The sequence below is a fragment of the Vombatus ursinus genome, unplaced genomic scaffold (genome assembly GCF_900497805.2).
Source record: "Vombatus ursinus unplaced genomic scaffold, bare-nosed wombat genome assembly UNPS02014770.1, whole genome shotgun sequence".
NCBI lineage: Eukaryota > Metazoa > Chordata > Mammalia > Diprotodontia > Vombatidae > Vombatus > Vombatus ursinus.
The window spans coordinates 319,276-343,762 of record NW_020954548.1 but is presented as its reverse complement, the minus strand read 5'-3'; the positions used below and the strand labels follow the sequence as shown (position 1 = coordinate 343,762).

General features: G+C 39.6%; 1 protein-coding gene and 1 pseudogene across 3 annotated transcripts in view; one reads left to right on the top strand and one right to left on the bottom strand.

Annotated features, from left to right (window-relative positions):
• The window catches only part of LOC114043737 (calpain-15-like), a 98,436-nt gene that overhangs the window by 8,670 nt on the left and 65,279 nt on the right, over positions 1 to 24,487 (top strand). For 2 of the 3 annotated variants that reach the window (XM_027862899.1, XM_027862902.1), the window contains exon 2: positions 23,829 to 24,137. The exons of the other annotated variant lie outside the window; for it this stretch is intronic. In XM_027862899.1, the coding sequence (XP_027718700.1) occupies positions 23,962 to 24,137 (176 nt within the window). In that variant the 5' untranslated portion in view covers positions 23,829 to 23,961. The remainder of the gene's footprint in view (positions 1 to 23,828; positions 24,138 to 24,487) is intronic. 3 annotated transcript variants of the gene reach the window in all.
• LOC114043738 lies at positions 14,023 to 15,283 on the bottom strand (annotated as a pseudogene).

Genomic DNA, 24,487 nt, shown 5'->3' with positions numbered 1-24,487 from the left:
CTTGATCTTTTTGGCCTGGGACACTGAAATAGTGTGAGGATAGAACCAAGGTAGTCTATTTGGCTCTCAAACAGGGGCAGCTGTGTTTTCTTGGACTGGTTAAGACAAGTGCTGCTCTTCCTAACTCCTTTGTGTTCCCCTTGGCCTTCTAGTCCTCTCTGGTTGGCTGAGGACAGATTGAACTTCAAAAGACAAAGTCCCCAGGAGGGCATGTTCAGCTTTAGTATTGCATATCTTACTGTTGCTCCTTCCTTTTCATTAGGGTCATTTACAATGCCACCCTCCCCAAAATGGGTATGAGTGAACTGATTAGTTTTTTTTTTTTAAAAACACATATTGTATCAAATCTTTAGATTTTTCTGAAGAAGGATCTCCTTATTCAGCGTGCTAGCTTGTTCCACTAGTTGAACACTCCATCTCCTAGTGTCTCTGCACTGGCCCTGCACATCCCTTCTCCTCCCAGAGTCCTTTTCTTCCTTTAAAATGCAGCACAGGCATCTCCATGAGGTCTTTCCTGATCCCACAATTGCTAGGGCCCACTCCAGGACTACTTATATTCAACTACTTGTATTTATTCACTTTATATTCATGCCTTTTGTGTATATATTTTATATGTATTTTTTATCTCTCGCATTAGAATATAAGCTTATTGTGAGTAGGTATTGTTTAATTTTTTGCACTTGTATCCTCAGAATCTAGCACAGTGCCTGGCATATAGTCGGTGCTTAATAAATTCCTGTTGATTAATACTTAAAAAATTATGGAAAGCTGATGAATAATGTGCTGGGGTTTGTGCTTTGCACTTTTGGTCATTTCGATGGGATTGGAGGGGTGCTCCCACAGGACCCTTTCTCCCTCTGATTTGGATCCTACAGCATTGTTTTGCTGACAGTGAAATTTACTTTAAAACATTTACTAACTTTTAAAGAATGCACTTGTTAAGAATGATTAACCTGGGAGTTTAGTGTGTTTCTGTCCAGAGCCAACCCTGTTTCTAGAATAGGTAGTTGCTTGCTAAGGTGTTCCATGCCCATTCCCTTAAGTAAATATGGTATATATTAGGGGGTACAGAAAAAATTATTATATGCCTTATAGTATGTATAGTATGCAAAAAATTACAACCTTCAATACATAAATACAAGATGATTCTTCGTATTGCAAAATAATTAGTTCCAGTTTTTTTACTCAGTTCCTTAGTGCATTTCAAGTGTTTTGATTTACAAAAATACCAATTTCAGAGTGGTCCAGGTAGTATAAAATTGGCTATTACAACAGTCACCTAACCATTCTACTTGCTTCTAACTTCCTTCTCTTGTAACCTGTTATATTGATACCAAATTCGTCTTCTTAAAGTGCAGGTCTGATTTTTGACACTCCCCTGTTTAAAGCACCTCAGGGGCTCAGAGGTTGCCTGCTATATTAAGACCATACTCCTTTACCTGATATCCCAGGACCACTTATAGTTTGACTCTAACCTAGTTTTGCAATTTTATCTCATACCATTCACCTTCATTTACTACATACTTCTTCCAAACTGAATTGCTTATTGTTCTAAGGACACATTCTGCACTTTCCTGTCCCTGAAATTCTACTAGACTCTCCTTCATGTACTTCTATTGTAATTTCATCTATCCATCCTTTAAGACAGAGATGAAATGACACTTCCTCAGTGGACTCTCTCCTCATCCTCCCTACGTCAGAAATAATCTTTTCTTCTTCCTTGGAACTATCATAGCATTGTTATTTTCTTTTATATTTATGTATATCTCTTCTCTTTCCTATTATCAGCTCGTTGGGGGCAGGCACTGTGTTTTGTTCATCTGTCTCCCCTAGTAACTGACAATGCTATGTGCTAGAGGTGTCACACACATGTGCCATGTGGCTCATAACACTCCTTAGTGCTGTAGGAACCAATTATAATATAATTGGGAAATATTTAACAAAATAAATAGAAATACAATAAAACATGGATAATATTAGATTTTAAAAGTAAGTCAATAAAGTGGCCTGGGGGGATTCTGTGTACAGATTAGTGACCCTGTTTCTGTTTGAGTTTGACACCACTGCTCTGCACTATACAGTTAATGTATTTATTGTTTAGTTGATAGGAATTACACCCTGATAACCTGCTTTAGGATTTAATGAAAACTTAAACATCAATATCAGGTATCTTCTTGACTGCTCTGCTGTTGAGAAACTTTACAGGTAGCTTATTCTGGATTAACTTTCAGTAACAAACAGAGAGGTAGTGAAACCTCATTCATTTACTAAGATTTCTCAATTCACCTTTTCTTTTTTCCCCCTTAAGTTTTTCTCCTCTTTGTATCACACAGTTAGTACATGTTTAACTCTGCATGATATCTCTAGCATTTTCAACAGATAGTTGTTTCCCTCTGCACCTTTCTACTTCAGAATGCCCCAACTGGGCCCCATTCCTTGTTTGCCAGATTCCTTTCCAGCTGTTACAGTTTTTAAGACCCCCAAGTGAATGACAACAGATGGAGCCCCCCAGCCAACTTTAAGAAACAGGTCTCATTGAGTACAGGCAAGTAAGTCAAGGAACCTTGACTTCTATTCCTTACTCTGCCACTGACTTTCTGGGTGGCTTTGGACCAGACGTTATAACCTTTTGGTACCTTGGTTTTTCCATTTGTAGAATGCAGATTCTACTTGTATCCTGTTTCATAGGGGTTCTGGAAGAAATAATTAACTGAGAAGTGCATTGAAACAAAGTACTAAGTTACCCCCTGTGGCCCTGCCTCTATCCTCTCCTGCTGGTTGACTGTGTACGTACAATCCCTTCTTTCTCACTCCATTACCTTTCTTTGTCAGGTCTGACAGCTTGCATCTCCAACCAGAAAGCTAGACTCTCTTGGGGTGGGGTTGTAAAACCTCTGGTCTAGGTGGCATCAGCCAGCTCTCTAACAACAAGTTCTTGCCTTCTCAGTCAGTATTAACATCTTCCCAGAAGAACATGTATTTTGGGGATGTGATTTGGATCAGAGGAATTGGGGCTCAGTTGGCATGTCCCCAGCCTTCCTTTTTTCCAAAGGTGCCTCTTGGCTGTGATTGGTTGTTAGCACATTGGGAGGAGGGGGAATGCTTTAAATAAGTAGGTTTTCTGACCCTAATTATGTGTGATGCCTATTGATAATGGGTAGAAAAACCCTAAGGAGGGGTTCTAGGAAAGTATAAGATTATGAACTGGGTAAAATGTGATGAATTGAACAAGACTCTGTGGTTTGACCTCAGACGGAAGCATGGCATGTGTTAATTGGGCCAATAAGGGAGGATGTTAGCAGGATCCCTGGAGAAGACCTGAATAAATTCTAAAGTTCTATCAATATAATGCAAGGGAGAGGACTTAGAAAGTTCCCTTTCCTGTGAATGTTGTCCTGATGTTTCTGGTTCCTTTGAGGCCAGCTGAATTTAGGGCAGAACTTGAGGGTCAGTCCATATGGTGATAAGAAAAGTACAATTTTAGAATTCTCTTGGCTCTCACACCAATAGTACATAATTATAATAGCTTCATACTTCCAAAGCTCTTTCCACACAGCAAGCAACCCTGTGAGGTGAGTAGTATAAGTAATACTGTTGCCATTTTTTTGTCTGTGAGGAAACTGAGGCTTAGAAAGGTGAAGTAATTTTCCCAAGGTTACACACTTGATAAGTGTTATAGCTGAAACTTGAACTCTGCTAATTAGCACACTAGTGCTCAGTCCCCTACGCTGGACTGCCTTCCTATACAATTATAATGACTCACAGGACATATATCATTGGAAAATTTACAAACTATTATTCCCAAACTATTCTTAGGGTCTTGGCCTACATCTTTTCCCATCACAGTCTGAAAAAAATCTAGTTAGAGCATGTTGAGGGTACTGTGAATTTGGCAGAGAGGAAATGGGCATTTTTGGCCGGGACTGAGACCCTAGGGCTGAAGGGAAGAACTTTGAGCTTGAAGTTTGCTCTTGGCAACCCAAGTAAGGCACATTTTATCCTTCTATAGCTTCTCTCTTTCTCCAAAGTGGAACTTTGTGTGGGATGGTGAAAGCTTCATTAGTATTCCTGAAGCCATTTGAAAACATAAATGTGATTACTAATTATTGTTGTTGTGACATTAGCAGTGGGCTTGTTATTTGTAATGATAAGATTTGCTTTTTTTAAGATCCTTGGAGAGGCAGTGTGTACATACAGTGTCATTGTTGTGGTTGTCATCCTCATTATCTCTTCTCTTTGATTTCTAGGTGGGTTAACAAAATAATAATAACAACAACAACAACAACCAGCATTTATATAGACTCGAAGGTTTGCAAAATTCTTTACATATATTGTCACATTTGTTCCTCATAACCACCCTGGGAGGCTGGTGCTATTACTATTCCCATTTTACAGTTAAGGAAAGCAGACCGAGGTTAAGTGACTTACCTAGGGTCACAAAGCTAGTGAGTATCTGAGCCTGAATTTGAATTTAGGTCTTCCTGACTCCAGGTTCAGTACTTTATCCATTGATGTACCTGCCTTAATTACCTTAATTAAGGCAGTAATTAAATATGACTAGGCACACCAAGTGCCTATCATTATGCTTGGTAGGTCCCTAGTAGAGATTCATTCTGCTGTATCTATATTTGTGAGTTAGCTTAAAATCAAAAATGCATTTATGTGAAACCCTGTGTATCTGAAGATGACCTGCTGACCACCTTCAGTAGAGCTTGTGCTTCAGGTTGGATTTTTAGTAATATGGTTTTGTTATGTCACATCTCTCAGGAGCTAGAACCCAGGATAAAAAGGGGGCCTTCTCCTAGAACAATACTTAAGAATCATTGGATAGAGTCATTTCTTTCAAAGCCACCTATCTATACACTCAACAACTTAGGCACAGTTAGAGAATAGTACCATGGTGTTATCTATAGGGTTATGGGTTCATTTTCCATGCTGACTAGTTAAGTTTATACTGAAAATTCTGTTTTGTGGCTTCAGATTATATGCATGGTCCTAGCAAGAAAGCCAAGAATGGATTGTTGGCTCAATACAACTTGTAGCAGTTCCTAATAGTAATGACAATAATCCCTGACATTTATATTGCTCTTTAAGGTTTGAAAGGTGCTGTATGTACTCAGTCTCATTTGATTAGGGAAGTAGCTTATAGTGTGTACCTATGGACAATAGATGACATGTTTTGAGATTACAGAGCTGTGCTGCCAAAAATTTTTGGAGAAGGTCATGACCTTGATGTCATAGACAAACTTCTTGTGGTGAGATTTGGTGTTAGATACTAGTGGTGATTATAGGTATTTAATAGGAGCACCTTTATACTACCATCCTTGAGTGAATTAGAAATAGCATGCGGGTCCCAGCTTCAGTTCATTTAGAATCTGCATACTTGATAATGTCTCTTTTTTTTCCATGAACAGCTGTTCTTCAGGTGGGTTATATTTCTACTTTCATGACAAAGTATTTGATTCTTTAAAGGTACTGAGGTATCAATGAGTTCTCATCTTCTTCTTGGATCCACTTTAATTAACACCTTGAACGTATGCCACAATGACTGGCCTACCTCTGCATTTACTTTAGTCCAAATCTAGGCCACTGGTCCTATGAAAAACTAGGGCAATGGCTCCAGAATGAGGGCGTGAAGAATAGCATTTCAGGGAAGCACCAGATTCCATGGCAATGAAGAGACTTTTCTATAATTTGAAAACTCAGGATGCTATGTAAGTCATAGCTTCTGGCCAGTAGTTGAGCCTCTCCTAAGGCAGCCAGAGCTGTTGACTTTGGCAGCACAAAAGGCTGCTAATTACAGTTTGAGTGATGGAGCACAGACCTGAACATTGACAGCCCTGTAGAGAAGAGAAGAGTGTATCTTTTGGGTAAGAAGTGTTGTGCAGTGATCTTCTAGCCCAAGTGGTTAGTGCCACAACTCCTGAAAACTCATTTCTGCCTAACAAGACTTTCTCATGTGGGAGTTGTGGGTATTGAGTGAACTACACTGACTCCGTCTTGTGACTCAGTTCTGGATCTAGCTCAGTTTCTTTTGTGTTCAATTACGGGTCCAATCCAATTTCTGTCTTTTGAGAAGACTTTATTCAATTATGGGAATTGTGAGAAAACTTTGTCGCATTGTTTGAACCTGTGTGTCTGGGAAGCTGGACCACCTGTTGCTTCGAGACCCCTAACCAAGGACCTAGACTGTGCTGACCAGAAACCCAGTCATATCTGAAGATTGATCCAGGGAATTTTCTCACAATTATACATCTCAAGTGACACATATAAGTGTCTTACCTGAAAACTGGCCCCATTCTGGTCAATCAATTACTGTTTCCTTGTATCTTTGATTGAATATAGACAACTTGGGGGGACACCTCTTTTTCTGATTTCAGAGAATTGCACCTGTTTGCTCTCCCCGTCCCAGTTTGGAAAGTCTCTAATCTTTCCTCCAATTAGAAATCAGATGACCTAATCTTGTATCCTGGTTTATATCCTGTTAATTATTTTCCTTCAATGCATAAAAATCTGTCTTCACCTATATTCGGGGCCCAGTTCCAAGCCGAGGAGTCCTGGTCTTGATTTGTTATGCAGTTGGCATGCATTGCTTAATAAATCAGTATGCTTGGAAACCTGAAACTTTGATTCCTCAGTCATTTTAATCATTCGTCACACTAAACTTTGCATTTGAGTGGTGGTTGGCTGTCACGCTTTCATTTCTGTGAGCTGATGTGAAAGGGACCAAAGTCAATCTGAAGAATAGAAGTGGATATATACACACATCAAACCATTTCCCAACTGTGCCTTCCAGGTAAGGGGCAGCTTCAGGAGATTTTGTTTCTTAATTGGGTTTTCTTAGGTAAGTAAAACTTCTTAAGAAATAGAATTGAGTGGTATTAAGGATCTTCTCTTTGAGAGACATTGTGCTGGACATTGAGAGAAATACAAAGATAAGGCATAGTCCTTTTCTCAAAAAGCTTACAGTTGGTAAGACATGCACTCAGATAAATATTTGCAGTTGTAATGTAGTTTGGCTTCTGGAGGGTTTCCTCTGCATATTGGTCTACAAAGGATATTAGTAACTATATGTTTGCTGAGAGCTGATGACAGCACCTCACCCTGCTGGATGATGAGAGCTGTGTCTTTGGAGGAGAATTCATATTGATAGGCTTGGAGATAAAACCCTTGTTGGATAAAATTACAACATAAATGTTTTATTTTTCCATATACACACACTTAATTTCATTTAATATTTGTACTAAAGCATGTGTATAATGTGTGTGTTTTTTTAAGTGTCCCTTGTGTATTGATTGCTTTGCTAAAGTTCATTGTATATAGAAGTGACTGAATTCTCAAAGTTTACCAGCACAGAGAACCTTCTGGTAAATCTTAACAAGCTTGAAAGGCTTGAACTATGTTTATCAGGGGTTGGCCCAGAGAAGTTAAGAAAGGCTTGTCAGCAGAAGGTTGGCCAAGCAGTAATGATTTTTTCCCACCACAGCCCTTCATGAAGATGCCAGGCTAATAAGGTATAGATGGGCTCTAATCCATATCAGCAGAGTGAATACTTACATCATTGAAATAATGATTCCATTAAGTATCAAATTCTGTCTTAGGTTAGGTCACTATTAGTAGAGTTGTGTCTGTAGGTCAAAGGCTTATTCTCGGTCTGGGATTATGTGCTTAAGGTTAACATGGACTGTTTCTTAAACATATGCTTGTGGATATTGAATCCTTTTTGATAATGATTCCATGACCCTTAGTCAAAGATGCCTTCTGAAGCTTTGTGAGATAGATATGAGGCTATGTGAGAGTGCTGTTTGGTTAGATAGGGAATAGGAATGACTTCCTATTGGTACAATTTTTGTAAAGTAATAGGATTGTTTGTACATAGTTATTTGCATGTTGTCTTCCCCATTAGACTGTGAGCTCCTCAAGAACAGGCCCTCTCTTTTACCTTTCTTTCTATTGCCAGTGTTTAGCACAGTGCATGGCGCGTGGTAGGTACTTAATAAATGTTTATTGGCTGACTAATGGATAATATTTTGAAAGAGTATTCTAGTCAGCTTGTTTTCCAGTAACATTCCATCTAAATTATCTTTTTTTTGCATTTTTTATTAATTTATTTTGATTTATCAGTAATCATTTCCATATGCTTTTGAGTTTAAAATTTTTCTCCCCCTTCCCACCACTCTCCCCAGGACGGTGCAAAATCTGATATAGGCTATACATTTACATTCATATTAAACATATTTTCACATTAGTGATGTTGTAAGTAAAAATTAAAACCAGTAGGAGGAACCATCAGAAAGAGGAAACAAAACTCAACAGAAGAGAAGAAAAAAAATAGCAATGCAACTTCATAGTTCTTTCTTTGGATGTGGATAGCATTTTCCATCACAAAGGCCTCTGGAGATGTCTTAGATCCTTGTATTGCCAGGAAAGTTTAAGTTTATCAATATTAGTCATCACACAACGTGGCTGTTATTGTGTACAACGTTCTCTTGGTTCTGCTCACTTCACTCCGCATCAGACCGTACAAGTCCTTCCAGGTTTTTCTGAAGTCAGCCTGTTCATCATTTCTTATAGCACAATAGTATTTCATCACATTCATATACCACAACTTGCTCAGCCATTCCCCAATTGATGGGCTTTCTCTCAATTTCCAATTCTTTGCCACCACAAAAAGAGCTGCTATGAATATTTTTGTATATGTGAGTCCTTTTCCCATTTGTATGATGTCTTTGGGATATAGCCCTAGAAGTGCTGTTGCTGGGTCAAAAGGGTATGCACATTTTTATAGCCTTTTGGGCATAGTTCCAAATTGCTCTCCAAAATGGTTGGATCATTTCACAACTCCACCAGCAATGCATTAGTGTTCCAATTTTCCCACACCTTCTCTAACATTTATCATTTTCCGGTTTTGTCATGTTGGCCAATCTGATAGGTGTGACGTGGTACCTCAGAGTTGTTTTGATTAGCATTTCTCTAATCAATAGTGATTTAGAGCATTTTTTCGTATGACTATAGATGGCTTTAATTTCTTCATCTGAGAAATGTCTGTTCGTATCCTTTGACCATTTATCAATTGGGGACCATCTAAATTATCTTGACCAATGTGTTTTTATCTTATTTGTAAAGAATCCTTAGAAGATTCCACCATGACCCCTCATAACCTGCTACAGTATTGAATAATTTTCTCTGTCAGTTTTCCATTATATCTATTCTAAAGAAGTACATCTTGCTCTGTATGCTGTGCTACATAAGCCTGTTTTCTTTGTTTTTTTAGTGGATATGGAGAACAATTGATTTCTATTTCTGCATGAAAATCCTTCTGAGACGTAGGACAGTTAAACTTTTCCACTTCTCTTTTTCTAGTAAAATAATCTCAAGTCCTTTCCTCTTTCCCCAGAGGTCTTACTTTGCAACTCTTTAATCATCTTTATGACCTTTCTCTGAAGCCTTGCCAAATTTTCCTTTTCACTTATTGTAGATGTCTCTAGCTTGCTCAGAATAGGTTAGATTCTGGGATACCAATCTTTTTTAGGCTAAGTCTCTTCTCAAATGTATGTATTAAACCCTGACTAAATAATGGTTATTTTGATTCTGAAGTAAGACATGTCTATGAATGGTCTGAGAGGTAGACCAGAGGAGAGATTGTAGAAGAAAGGAGGTTTTCTTAGCATGGCATAATAAAGTACACATTTCTGTGGCACTTATTAAATGCTTATTAATTGTTGTAGAGGAGGCTAAAAAAAGTGGATTATTCTTTCAAGAGTTTGTACAAACAAAACTTTTCACACATCACACCACTCATATACTATATGGTTGGGGACCAATTACATAGTAGAAGGTTGCCTGCTTTCTCTGATGTATGTTATTGAGGCTACTCTGCAGCCACATTCAGCAGGCATTTGGCTTCTTTAAAGCACAAAATCAACATCTACTCAGCTTATGACCCTCCTGTTCTGCCAACTGGATGTCCAGACTTTAGGCACTTGTAGTTAAAGAGCATTGAGCAGTCATCCTTTCTTAGGTAGCCATAAGCTCACATTCTCTTTTGGAACACCTCATTGCACAGTATGGACTGCAGTATTCCCAGTTTTGTTCCTCTTAGCTAATTTCCTGTATTTTGGATCTGATCTTTAAACCCACTTAAACCGTGTGGCCGAAGACCATGCTACCTGCACTTCAGTCATTTTCCCTCCCACTGGACACTTGGACTCTGCCCCTGGGATCTGTTAAGTGAATTTTTGCTTTATCTTGCCTAGAACTGGGCTATAATACTACTTTCCACACATTTTCAAATGATGCCACTGCATGTGTACCTCCCCCACCTTTCTAGTTTCTCTTTGTTGTTCCCTGCCCTTGGTACCATTAGAATGTAAGCTCCTTGAGTACAGGGGCTGCCTTGATAGATTGTATTTATATCCTCAATGCTTAGCACATAATAAGCCCTTGCGCTTTGTTGTAATCGCCATCACCATCATCATGTGAAGAAAGCTACAAGAAGCCTGAATGGGGAGAGTCCTCAGTGAGATTGTTGTCTTGTTTTCCCTGAGCCCTAGGAGCATTTCCTTGCGCTTCCATTTTTAAGAGACACTTCAAAGCCCAATTCTCTAATTCAAGCCTTTTTCTGAAATATGAGCAGGATAAAAGCTCTCTTTTTGCCTCTCCACTCAGCAATTGAATGACTTGAGGGGAAAAAATTTTATTTGTTGTTTTAAAAATTGTTTTGAGGGATTCTTAGGCTTATTACTTGAGTATAACCATAAACTTCTCAGAATCAGTACCATGCTTTTTATTTACACGTTAATGATTAGTATTAGGCTATATTGCACAAAGGTTTTTGCTTGATTAGCATGATAGAATTAGATGTGAAGTGACAATTGACTTTTCTCCTGTAATTTTCAGTAGGCAAAAGTTTTATAAATCTTTATTTCCAATATTGGAAAAAGAAAAAAAGATTCTTTTTCCATCTTCCTCTTCTCTTAGGTAGCCTTCAAAGCTCTCTTCTTGGGGCAGCTAGGTGGCACAGTAGATAGAGCACTGGCCCAGGATTCAGGAAGATATGAGTTCAAATGTGGACTCAGACATTTAACGCTTACTCGCTGTGTGACCCTGGGCAAGTCACTTCACCCCAATTCCTCACAAAAAAAAGAAAGAAAGAAAGAAAAAAAAACAGAATAAAACAAAGCTCTCCTTTTTTTAAGCCACTTAAAAGTGGCTGCTCCATAGAAGGACAGTGGTGATGTCAGTTATCCAACTATAGTCAATTTAGAAAGAACAGGAGGATAGAGCTGGCCTCCCACATGTACTAGGCATAAAAACATACATGTTCTAGGAAGAAGATGAGTAAAACAAATTGAAGGAATTCATTATGGAACTTAAACACCTATGTATTTTGTTTCACTATTGAACCCTGCTTCCTGACTCTAGAACGAAGGGTTTTTAACCTTTTTTTTTTTTTTTTTTTTGTATCATGGTCCTCTTTAGCAGTCTGATGAAACCTGTGGATCCCATCTCAGAATAATGTTTTTAAATAATTGTGAAGGAAATGCTAAATTTCAGTTAGAAGTTTGTGAAAATAGATATCATTTTTTCCATCCGAGTTAATAAACATCTATTCATGGAGCTCCTCTCCTCCAATCCCAAGTTAAGAATCCCTGCTCTGCATCATGTTTATTTGCTTGCCTCTTGAATCTGTTTTTGGTCCTGCCCCTGACAGCTTCTAGTCCTGACAGTACTTTTTGCCTTTGATGACTCAGCTCAGCTCGCTATATCCCAGTTACTGATTCTAACTTATTGAATATGTATCTGGGCTTTACTTGCACTGAAACTTCCTGACTATGGCCTTTACATGGTCTCCAACCAGAAGTTTCAACTTGTGCCACTGAAAATTCTCAATTTTAGTTCATGGTAGGTTATGGGCATCTAGGGGCAAGTTGGAAGGAATAATATCTTGCACATAATTGGATTGAATATGCTGGTCCTATTTAGGTGTTACCCTATTATGACTAGGGCAGAGGACTTCCTTTCCAATATATAGTGCTGTAGGATGAGAGGAGGAATTTGATAACAGTTCATCAGAGATGGTTGGCAGCTTGGATATGAAGAAACTCATGCTATGATCTAACAATGAAACATCTGGATCACAGTCATAGAAGGTGTTCACTTGCTGACCTGGCCCAAAGCAGGAAATGCAATTGAATTACACCTTACCAGCACCTGTCACCAAGAGAGATAAATTCTTTAGCAGCAGAAAAGGAGAACAAGGCTCTTATGTCATGGAAAACATGTGAAAACTCCTTTTTTCTTATAACAGGCTAATTATTGCTAAATTATAATTATTTCGTGTAACACATTATAATGATTATAATTCATAATAATTTCCTGGATTGGGACTACTTAGTGATAGCATGGAAAAGAATACTGGACTTGAAGTTAGGAGAATGGCGTTTCAATCTTTATTCTGACATTTACTACCCTTATGATAAATGTGGATGAGTCATTTAACTTCCCCAGGCTCAGTTTCTTAATCTGTAAAATGGGAATAATAATAATGGTTAATAATGTTTGCAGCTCTTTACTTCAATAGAGTTTTTATGAGGAAAGCACTTTATAGAAATATGAGCTGGATTATTATTGGAGCACTAGGTGGGATGATGTGTATGAGATCAGATTAATTCCCCAAATTTATCAATTTTCTGTTGCTCTTCCCACGGAGCAATGACATAGAAATTAGTAGTTGTAAACTTCTTGGGCAGAGACTATATTTTCTATCCTGCTAAGTGCTTAGGACAGTGTCTTGCATATGGTAGATAACCTGTAACTATTTGTTAAATGGATGTAATGATGCAAATCAGCGAACACCTTTTCAACTCTGGTTTTCCTGGTATTTGGCCACCGTATTAACCAAGACTTTGTAATGTCTTTGACTTTTCTTTCTTTGGCTACGTGTTTGGTCTAATTATTGGTCAAGCTTTGGTTTGTGGTTTGCACTAGTCCTAGATTATTTGCAGCAAATCCCTGAGACGTGCCATCTTGGCTGGTCCAGCTGGTTTATCAGTTGTTTCAGCTTTGATTTAGGAAGTAGGACCCTCCATAATTCAGTCCATAGTACCTATTACCTCTCGGATGTACTTATCACATTTTAACTTGTATTATTAGTGTGTATTTTATCTTCCCTATCAGATTGTAAGTTGTTTGAGGTCTTTTTTTTTTTTAACTTTTTCCCGTCTTTGTAATCACAATACTTATCACTGTGCACATAGTTGAATTGAATATGCTGGTCATATTTAGGTGTTACTTTATTTTGACTCGGGCAGAGGAGTTCTTTTCCAACAGAATGCTATAAGATGAGAGGAGAAATTTGATAACAATTCATCAGAGGTGATTGGCAGCATGGATATGAAGATACTCATGAAATGATCTAACAATGAAACATCTGGAGAAAAACAAAACAAGACAAAACTCCTCTGTGGCTACAGAATGCACCCTTTGATGCAGGCCAGCTGTCTGTGAAGAGGATGAAACTGTAGTATGCAAGTGCATCATCATTACTGGAAAAAGACATCTGAGAAGGAGCACTGATCTGGAGGCTATAAGACCGAAGTTTCAGTTCTGGCTCTGAAGCCAACTAGTAGTATGACCTTGGTTAAGTCACTTCCCCTAAATCTTAGCTTTACTTCCCTCATTTGCAAAACAAGAGAGTTGGACTAGATGATCTTCAAGGCTCCTTTCTATTATAACAGCCTATGATCTTAATCAAAATTTTCATCCATTTATGAGGCACGGAGTTTTGAAACCCAGCTGGCCCATCTTTTTGACCATGAGTTAGTAGTATCATCTTATAGAAAGGACAACACATTTTTTTTTTAGTGCTTGCCTGTATGGAGAAGGTTATCTATATTTGTAGACATATCTATATAATTTATTTTATTTTGCAATTATACTTTTATTGATTGACAACTAATTAACAACAAAAGATATTTTCATAGGACAGAAAAACACAGATAGTATGAAAAATAACATAAATTAATATTTCTCACGTTCATCTTCCCCTTCAGTAGTGTCTGCTCCAACTTCTTCAGAATCCTTTATAGGACAACCATGTCCTTATGTGCTTCAGAGACCTTTCTCCTTTCTGTCCCCTCCTCTACATGCTGTTGAACAATGGTATGCTTGGCATACATCAAGTTAAACTTGTAGTCCAAGAAAGCTCAGGCCTCAGCAGCTGAAGAGTGTTGTTCAGCATGCACCCATCCCTGATGTAGCTTGGCCAGGTCTTCCCAGGAAACCTAGTGCAAAGCTGGTCATCAATGCCAACCTTGAAGCCAGTTGAGCACCAGTCCACGAACTGGATGCCATACCTTGCCTTGATGGTGACAGTAACATTTTTGGGAACCACATCACCACAGTACAACAGTCAGTAAGCCATATATTTTCTGTGGTGACGGTCATACTTCACCATTTGGTTAGCTGACTCAGAGAAAGCATTGGTGATCTCTGCTACAGTCTGCTGCTCATAGGAGACGTTCTTAGCAGAAATGATTGAGGCTTCTGTGGCCAGAAAAAAGTGAATCTTGGGATATGGTATGAGGTTGGTCTGGAATTCTGTCAAATTGAGATTCAGGACACAAAAATCAAAGAGAAGCAGTAATAGAAGACAAAATTTGATTAAGGTGATTCAGGTTTGTGTAGGTTGAGTGTTTAATGTCTAAGGTAGCGTGATCATCTGCCATGAAGGCACAATCAATGCCTCTGGTTGGTGTGAGTGATCAGTGTCGTTGATGGGCTTAACTATAGCTGTGGAAACCTGGGTAAATGGAGAACTCTAGCTTTCACTTCTTGCCATAATCAAGGGACACACAGCAGACGGCTGAAATCAGACCCAGTCCTACCTTCAAAACTCTGGAAAACAAAGAAGGCTTGAAGACCTATGCACAGATTAGCAAGCTCCTGTATCCTTTCCAGAACTGGATCAATGATGCTGATAGTGGAAGGATCTCAGGTATGGTCATTAGCAGAATCTTCCTTGTTGTTGATCAGCTGCTCAGAGTGGAAACTGGCAGTTTATCAATGACATTTGGTTCTATTTCTGCAAATACTGTTCTGGGGACCTGTTTACCAGAGCCTGTTTCACTGACGATGTTGAAGGAATTATCTTCTTCCTCAGTGGTACCTCACTTGGTATCTGACCATTAGACTGGATATCATTTTCCAGGCAATACAGCTTCCAGCAGGCATCACCAATCAGCACAGCAGCTGGTCCGTATATAGAGATAGTCTCATACATGGCCTTTGTCAAGTGAGCAGGGGGGCTTCTGGAACAAGAAGAAATGGAAGGGAAAAGCCACAAGTTTCTCACTGGCCAACCCTTGTTGGGGGAGGGGGTCCTTAGGAGAGCCAGCTATATTTCTCTTTCTTCCTCTCTGTCCTTCTTGTTTTTATTTCTCCCTCCCTCCATATATGTGTATGTATATTTGCATATACATATACATATACACATAGGCCCCATTGAGAAACCTATAAATGCTGCCTATAAATTACATATATATATATATATATATATATATATACACATATATATTTTGTGAGGGAGGGTGGCGGTGTTGGTGAAGACCTGTGATTCCATTGATGTGGGGAATTCCTAGAGAAGGAGACTCCCTCTATCTATGCTGATTGGCAAGTACTTTGCAGCTTATAATTAGAGGAGTTTCAGTGCTCACAGAGAAATTGATTGATTTGCCCAGAATCACATGGCCATTTTATGGCAGAGATGATAACGTGAACTCAAGTCTTCTTGATTCTGTTGCTGGTTGGCCATTCTGCCAGCTGCTACCCTAACTTGTTATATGCTTGCAAACACTTGAGTATATATCTTCATTCTAAATGCAAGTGAACTATAATAGGTATTCATAAGGTACTATGTGGTAGGATTTTGTGAGGGTGTCATGCAGTTGAAACTGGCTTTAGTAACTGGGGAAAAACATAAGGGTTCTGCTCAGCTGTCTGTAAGATGTAGAAATTGAATTGATAAGTATTTGGAAATTAGAAACCTAGGTGAAAGTTTATGGTAATTAGAGCACTGTTGCCTGGTGTATTGGGTTTTTTCCTCCTTTTTTGTGATAGCTTTTATGATATTTAGATCTTCCTAATGAGGCACATCATACCAACCCACGCTTGTTTTTGTTAGTACTTTATACAATATTCAAATGCTGTAGGTTGACATTAGAAATACCAGTATCCTTTTTATGTTAGTATTTTCTCTTGATGATCCAAGTGTTGACCAGGTTTTTGAAGTTGGTCTTTTAGGTCAGATGCAGTTGCCACTGGTTAAACTCATCTGGCCAAACCATGGTAACTTTGTGTTCACCACAGGGAAGAAACTTTAATATTGTTATTCTTAGTAGAGAGGGTCTTTTATATTTCTAGGAACACTGATTTGTGTGAATTTGCAAGATACATAATTTTCTCTTTAGGTTTCTCCTAGGAGTGGTCTTCAGGGCTTCATTCCAGACCTTACTTTTAGTGTCATTGGGTAGTAAGGAATATCAAGCTAAGGTGTATACTTCCAAATCTTTATTGGCCTTTTTGGAAGGGAACACCTAATTGTCCTTTATACACTCTGGATATCTATCATGTCCATGAATTTGTTTGAATGGTGATTCCAGAGAAGTCCTCAATTTTAATTACTTTTCTGCTTTGTGCTCTTGTAGAGGATATCAGACTGTCAACCAGGCATATAAACCTGGTCATAACATAGAGAAAGAAGTTGCTATGAGCATCTAAGAAATCTCTAGTTCAAAATTAAAAGTTGGTGATTTAGCACTGATCTTGCTATTTTTTTTTTTTAAGAGCAGGAGAAGTCAGTTTGTACATACTTTGATCCTCAACCCCACTGTCTTTGGCCTGAAGTGTGTTGGAACAATAACTTTCTTCTTTGGCTGTTCCTGGTTCTCCACCGCTTACTCCTGTGATTTTAAGCAACTTTTTCCTCCTCCCTTCTCCAATGACATTTAGTGTCATTTTGTGTCTACCCTTTGTATCCTCAAGATTTGCAACACAGGGTATTTGCTACTATGGATATTGTGTGGGTGGGGATATGTAGACTTTGTGGACACTTCATAGAGTATGTTCATGGACTGAATTCTCTAGCCCTAAGGTTAGAATTTTGTTGTTAGAGGCATCCAGGAGAGAGAGTGTATGGATGAAGGAGTGCCTCATCTCCCTTCAGACAATGGATTTCCTCAGCAGTCTCTCTTCAGAAGATATATACTCAACTGTTTGCAAGCATATAACAAGTTAGGGAAGCCCCTGGCAGAATGGCCAGCCAGCATCAGAATCAAGAAGACTTGAATTCACGTATCATCTCTGCCATATAATGGCCATGTGATTCTGGGCAAATCAATCAACTTCTCTGTGACCACTGAAACTCCTCTAAACTAGATGAAACTAGAAAAATAGGAAGTGAGTATGATTCAATCTCTAAATAGGCAGTGTGGGGCTGATGAGGGCTCCAGTCCTTCACCATTTCCAGACCTCTTAAGCCTTATTTGTATGTTCCTTTTCTCCTCAAAGCCCTTCTCTGCTTAATCAAGCAACTTTTACCTCTGATCTGCTTGCCGAGAAGGGAACTGGTGGGGCAAATCTGTGGGTCTCCTGTAGCTCTAGCTGTGTGATTGTGCAAAGCAAGTGCCCTCTCCTGGAGGTGACAGGTCACATTACAGAAAGGGTTGGTGAGAAAGACCCACACCTCCCTTTTGGGGCAGAATCTTCTTACCAAATGAAAAGCCTTCTATGAAAGGATTGTGGGATTGGTTGCATCATGGTGTAGCTGCCTTAAATTTGTCATACCTTCTTTGTGGGCATAGGCTCTCCTTATCTCTTAGAGGTAGTGAATGTCTGTCTGGAGAGGGGAGGATTTCCCCTTCACTTTTTCTAAGAGAGATAGTGAAGTGTCCATAGTAGGGAGCTCTATTGCTTGGCTTCTGCTATCACCACAAACCAGATTTTTGAGATGACAGTTGTGTTTGCGTGTATATTTTTTAGCTTCTCAAGGAAAGGGCTTTGTAAGTATCTCTAATTGGATATTTTTTCCTCCCATATTTCTGACTAGCACATGTCCCTCCTCTGCTTTCTTAACCAAAATCTCCTTTCCCATATCTCTCCTCTGAGTTCTGGTAGAAGGTATTTGGTTAAATCTGCAGCCTCAGAGAAAGCTTAGCTGGTATGGCGCCACTTAAACCATTTCTCCCCTGGGAAGTGGATTTAGGAAGATTAAGCATCAATGTTATTCATAATAATAGTAATAACCCAGATGTCCATAAAGCTTCACAAAGCACTTTCCTCACAGCAACCTTGTGAGGTAGATAGTTCAAGAGTAGCATTCCCATTTTATGCATGAAGCAACTGAACCTCAGAGAGATTAAATAACTTGTGTAGTCCTAAAGGGTTGGAACTGGGATGCAAATCCAGTCTTCTGACTCCACTGCTCTTTCTCCTCCACCAGCTTCAGGGGAAAGGCTTTGTGTTTCACTGGTTTCCTGGAAAAGTGGGCTGTGGAGGTGGAAGGGGCATGAGGACCTGGTGAAAGAACTAGAAGCAGCTATTGAAGTCTGCCAGAGGGCAGAGAACATTCCCCTCCCTGAGACACCTTTTTTGCTTCCCACTTCCCTCCTCCCACTGAAAAATGGGTCTACGGTTCAATTTTTTTCTCTTAAGGAGGAAGAGGGAGAAAAAGAAGTGGCAAATTACTGGGGGCTTGGAAGTGGGGGAGGGATAAAATCAATTTCTTACTTGGAAAATAACATTTCAGAAGCAATTAATGAGAACCTGTGAAAACCAGTCATCATTGTGTTTAGAAATAATAAAAGAAAGGAACTCTCCCTGTTGGTCTGTTGTTCCCCCTCCCCCCCGCCCATTCATCTCTTCCACTTTCCAGCCCTCCTAGAGCCTTCTTCCTGCTGCCTCCAGCCAGGGATCCTGCCAAGTCAGGGCATTTTGCTATTCACCATTTATCTGGTGATTTGTTGGAGGAGGTGGAATGGAAACTGGGAACGTGCCCACCTCGAACCTTGCCTCTCACTCTTTCTTTCCCACTCCATTTCTGCTCTGAGAAAGCAGTTCTACTCAGATTTCTGCATCCTCTCTTGTTAAAACATAGCAGTGCTGTTTGTCTCTGTTGGGAGCAACCCTTTGGTTCATACAGGGAGGGAGGTGAGTGGGAGAAGAGATGCTTACTGATTTGGGAATCTTACAAACCAGTGAATGTGAGGTGCTTCAGCACAAACACTGCCTCGATTTTGCTTTGTGAGAGGCAGATTCAGGTGATGAGTTATTCTTTCTGGTTCGATTTTATTTTAACCCATTATTGTCCAGCAGCCTTAGGCATAGAGAATAACTGTGAATTCTGTGCAGTCACCATTTTGTGGAACAATTTGGCTCATTTATTTGTAAATTTGAATTATTTTCCTCCTGAAATAGGCCTCATTCATTCAGTAAATATTTTTATTAAGCATCTATTATGTCTAACATGTTGTTCTGGGGATAGGAAGGTTACAAAGAAAAACAAGGATATCTTGAGATTAGGGAACATACAGTTTGTCAGCTTACTAGAACAGTCTTGTTGCAGGATTCTAGACTAACCAGAGATAAGTTTTACTGACCAGAGAGCAGTCTCTGTTTCACAGAACAATTGCTGGTGTGAAACTAAATCTGTCCCAAGAGTAACTCCAGCTTAGCTTGGGTTATCCTGTATCTATTTATAGCTCTCTTTCCACACCCAGCACTACCACAAGCAGAATTTTGTTCCTAAGCAGCCTTAAAGCAGGCCTCCTGGCCAAAGTCTCTTTCTTGGCTGGAGTGACTGACTTTTTTTTTCCCTCTTGGACTGACTTTGTAAAACCTGATGGTCAAGAAAGGCAAGGAGCAGGTGAACAGCAGGTGTAGAGAAAGGGAGCAAAGGAAGATGAGAGTCAGAGAGGAGGTCCCAGCAGTGTGTTTGCCAGCAGTGGCCTCAGTGAATCAACTTGACTTTCACATCTATTCAAGAGATCTTTATCACAGGGGAGCCCTTCTCTTTCCCTATTCCTCAGCTTTGCAGTGTGATTCCTGCAATGTGATACTACTAAATAGAGTGCCTAGAGTTCGAAGTATAGCAGTAATCTTATATTCCTAATTTTCAGTCCAATTCAACAAACATTTATTAAATTCTGCTAAAGTGTATATGCTCAAAGATGAAACAAGGCAGCCATTCTCAAGGAGTTTACAGTCTATTACAAGGGAAATAGGACATGTCTTTGGATAGCTGCAATACAAATTAGAATGTGGTAAGGGCAAAGGACAAGTTCAGACAAAGTATTAGGAGAGATCACTCCCCACTGCAGGGATGAAGAAAGCTTTCTGCAGGAAGTTACCTGGGTTGGTCATTGGAGGAAGGAAGGGATTTCAAGGGGGGTTGAGAGCTGGAAGCAGAGATGTGAAATGGAGGAGGTCCATTTTTAGGCCTAAGGGATGTCATTAACCACGAGGCACAGAGATGGTCAGAGAGCAAGAGGGACAGCCAGAAATTCAGTTGGAATGTAGAATACTCAAAAAGGTATAGATAGATAAGGCTATCAGAGGTTAGAGGTAGGCTGGAAAGAACTTTGAATGCCAGCTGAAGGATTCTCATTAAGGGAATAACATAAGGGCAGTGTATTGGGAGGGGCTAAGAATTGGCTTCATTTTCAAGAGGGAAACCTCAAGGTACCAAATAGGATGATACTCTCCTCAAATTGTATAGTAATGAGAACTACTGGGTTTTCTCACTTTGGTCAGCTATGCTGCTAGAAATCCAACTCCTTTCTACTGTAGGAAAGGTGACTAATATGGTGCTTTTCTTGAAGAGAAGGATGTGGTCCTTTTCTTACTGGCCTGTAATGTTGTACCATCTTTGATTAGAATTTTTGCCTCAGAGGTGTATGTGTGATGTGAGTTAGTGTATGTTTTCAAAGAGGAAAGGACACAATTACCTTCAGTTCTTTTACTTTTGAATGAAGAGTCCCTTCTGTTTGCTATCAAGAGTGAGCTGGAGTAGTCTCCTTTGTCACTTTCCAGAATTGGGCAGCTTTACCTGAGAAGTCAAAGGCATTTGCAAGCCTGCCTCCTCTGCTTAAGTCTGTTATCTTTCTTTAAATCTATCTGGCTTTGAGTTTATTTCTATCCCTTCCTTACATGTAAGTAAGCTTTCCCCACTCATTAGTCCCAGGTGGGTTAGAAGTTGCCAGACTTGATGATTAAATGTTTCCTGGGCCTTGAGGCACCAGGACTACTGGAGGTTTGGGTAATTTGGGCTGCATGAATGTTGTCAAAATTGTACGGAAACAATCGATAGCTCCTAAAGTATGTTCTGTTCCAAATTTTATTCTTAAGTTATGTCATTTGGATGTAAGACGCTCTGTTGAGTCAGTTAATTTTGAAGGAATAATAAATCCCCTTCCTTACTTTATTCAGTTTCTGGTTCTAGCACATGGATTTTAGCATTTACTAAATAGGGAGGGGGAATCTGGGGAGAAGAAATTGCTTTCTAGTTGTTTGAGAAGTTGAGGTGGATATTGTCCATGAACCTTATCTGAATACGTTGGCCACTAAGCAGCATGATTTATTGGGATGTATGCTGGGAGGAGAAGGCAGGAGTCCTGGGTTTGATTCCTTGATCTGATAATTTATTAGCTTCGTAATCGTGGGTAGGTCACCTACTTCTCTGGACCTCAGTTTCGTCACTTGTAAAGTGGTGATAACAGGTTGTTGTCAAGAAAATGCTTTGTAAAATATAAAGCACTCTATGAATGGAAGTTGCTGCTGTTAGTCACCCTGGTAATAATCTGTCAGCCATGGCTACCTCTCATGCCAGATGCAAGAGAATAGGCTGGGACACCCTTCAGAGTTCTCACTTGATACTCTCAAGCACTGCATTTTCCAGGTTCTTTGTCTCTTTGATTGCATTAAATAGCTTCTTCATAAAGGTCTTTCTGAATTATGGTGGGCAGTTGGATAAGCTCAGCTGTGCTAATTTTTTCCTTTGTTTCTCCTTTTTAGCTCAGTTATATGTTCCCTTGATCCTTTTATTCTGTCATAAATCTAAATGATATGATTCCTTTTCCTCCAATCAGAAAAAAAGTGTTGGTTTATTTATTTATTCAAACTCTTTGTATTTACCTATTCAGGAAATGTGACGCATGGCTGTATTAGAATGACAGTAAGAGATGACACTATGTAGTTCATTTAAGGTTTGCAAAGTACTTTATCTAGATCATTCATGTACAACTGGACAAGACCTTTGAGTTCAGTCCTCTAGTTTTATAGATGAGAAAAGTGAGGCCTAGAAAGGGGAAGTGACTTACAAGGATCTGAATTAGAGTTTCTAAAGCTAGCACCCTTTCCACAGTACCACACATAGACTGTATTATCTAATTTGGTTCTCACAACTATTCTTTGGAGAAGCAGCATGGCATAAAGAAAGCTGGCCTCAGTGTCAGGGAAGTCTGGATTCAGATCCTGTCTCTGAACCATGCTGGCTGTGTGACCTGAATGAGTCACAACCTCTCAGTGCCACAGGCAACACTCTAAGACTATGAGTTACAAACCAGTTGCTGGTCTCTGTTGGTAGAATGAGTTTACTCACTCTCCCTACAAGGATGAAATCATAGGTCTGGTAAAATAAACACTGTCTCTCACTCACACACAGATATATACACATACATCAAAACCCTCAAAACCTCCCTGTGAGGTAGGTACTATAGGTATTATTTCCCCAGTTTTACAGATGCAGAAATTCAAACTTAGTGAGCTTAAGTGACTTGTTTGTCTGTTGTCTGTCATGTAGCTGGTAAGTATCTGAGCCAGGATTGAAACCCAGGTCTTCAAGTTCTAAACCCTGGGCTCTTCCCACTACACCATGCTACCTCACTTCCAAACAGAGAATGAGAGGATTGGGTCATATTTTTATGGGAAAGGGTAGAGCAGGGGGATGGAGAAATTAACGTTCTTGTAATTTTGACTTTTCCTGGAGATGAAGGCAGTGTTTTCAGTGAGTTGGAAGCATTGTGTAAAATGCCAGGTTGAGTTTGGTTGGAAGAATTTACATTCTCCATGAGTCACCCAATTTACCTTGGGCTGATCTTGCAGTCCATAAGACCTTCTTTGGATCCTGCTACCTGTCTGCTTTCAACATTTAATACCCTACTTTTGCTAGAGAGCTGGCTGCCCTTGGGTTTGGAATGGTTTTAGTTTGAAGTTAGTTATAGGAGATGTGGGTTGATGGGCTTGGTAAATTGGGGAAAATATATGTGTGTATATATATGTGTGTGTGTGTATATATATATATATATACACACACACATAAATGCATGTATACATATAGGTATACACACATACACATGTACTCATATGCACATACATGTATGAACATGCATATACATATACATATATGTGTATATTATGTACTAAGTAAATATATGTTGAATTGAAATAATAGTCTCATTGCATTGGTCCTACTGCCTGTACCACTGCTGGTATTAGTCATAGGAACTAGTAGTGTGGAGGCCTATTGCACTGGGGTATGACTTATTGACTCTTCAGGACCCCTGTGCCCACTGTTTCAGTCACATGCCTTTATCTTCACTACTCCAAATCTTAAAACTTTGACTTATTTAGTCACCTTAGTATGCAAGCATGATCCCTTCAGAGAATTCTTCATGAAGCTTCTGAAAACTTTATTCATTTAAATCATACTTTGTTTCTTTTTTCTTTTTTTTCTTCTTTTTGTTTCTTTTCTCTTTTTTTTTTACTTTAATCAGAATCGACCTCCCTTTCTCCAGTGTTGGGAACTTTCTGCCTGTCCATGCCTCCAATCCTCACCCTTTCCACCCGACTACACGCGCCTGGACCTAATCTGGGATAATTCTTGGCTGGGCCCAGGTTGGGGGTGACATGGGGAGCTCAGCTTCCTCGTTGGCTGCAGAGACGGAATCAGACCACGGCTTCACTAGCCCATCCTATCCCGGGCACCCGGCTACAGGCTGGTATAGGAGTAGCCACAGTGGTCCTGTGTGGGAAAGTGCCCTAATAACTCGGCAGCATCAGCACTTACATCCCAGGGCACGAAGGTAAGAAAGTAGGGGAAGGAGGCTTGTGGCATACCTCTCAACTGGCCCCTGGCCCCCAAGATAGTGGGACAGCAGGGCTGGAATCAGCTTCAGCCCTGGGGGGAGGGGGTCTGTTCCAAAAAGGAGATCATTAAAAAAAAGATAGAAGAGGAGAGATTCCTCAGAACAAACCCCTCACAAAGGAAGTTTTTGTATTTTCCTTTGTGCTTCTTTTTTCTTCCTTGTCATCAAAGTATCTGTAGATAAATAGTATTGAGTTATTTTCAGGCACCAAGATCACTGATGCATAGTTCTCCGTTGTTATCTCCATCTTGCCCAAAGGTAGTCTGGGAACTCCCTAAGAAATACCC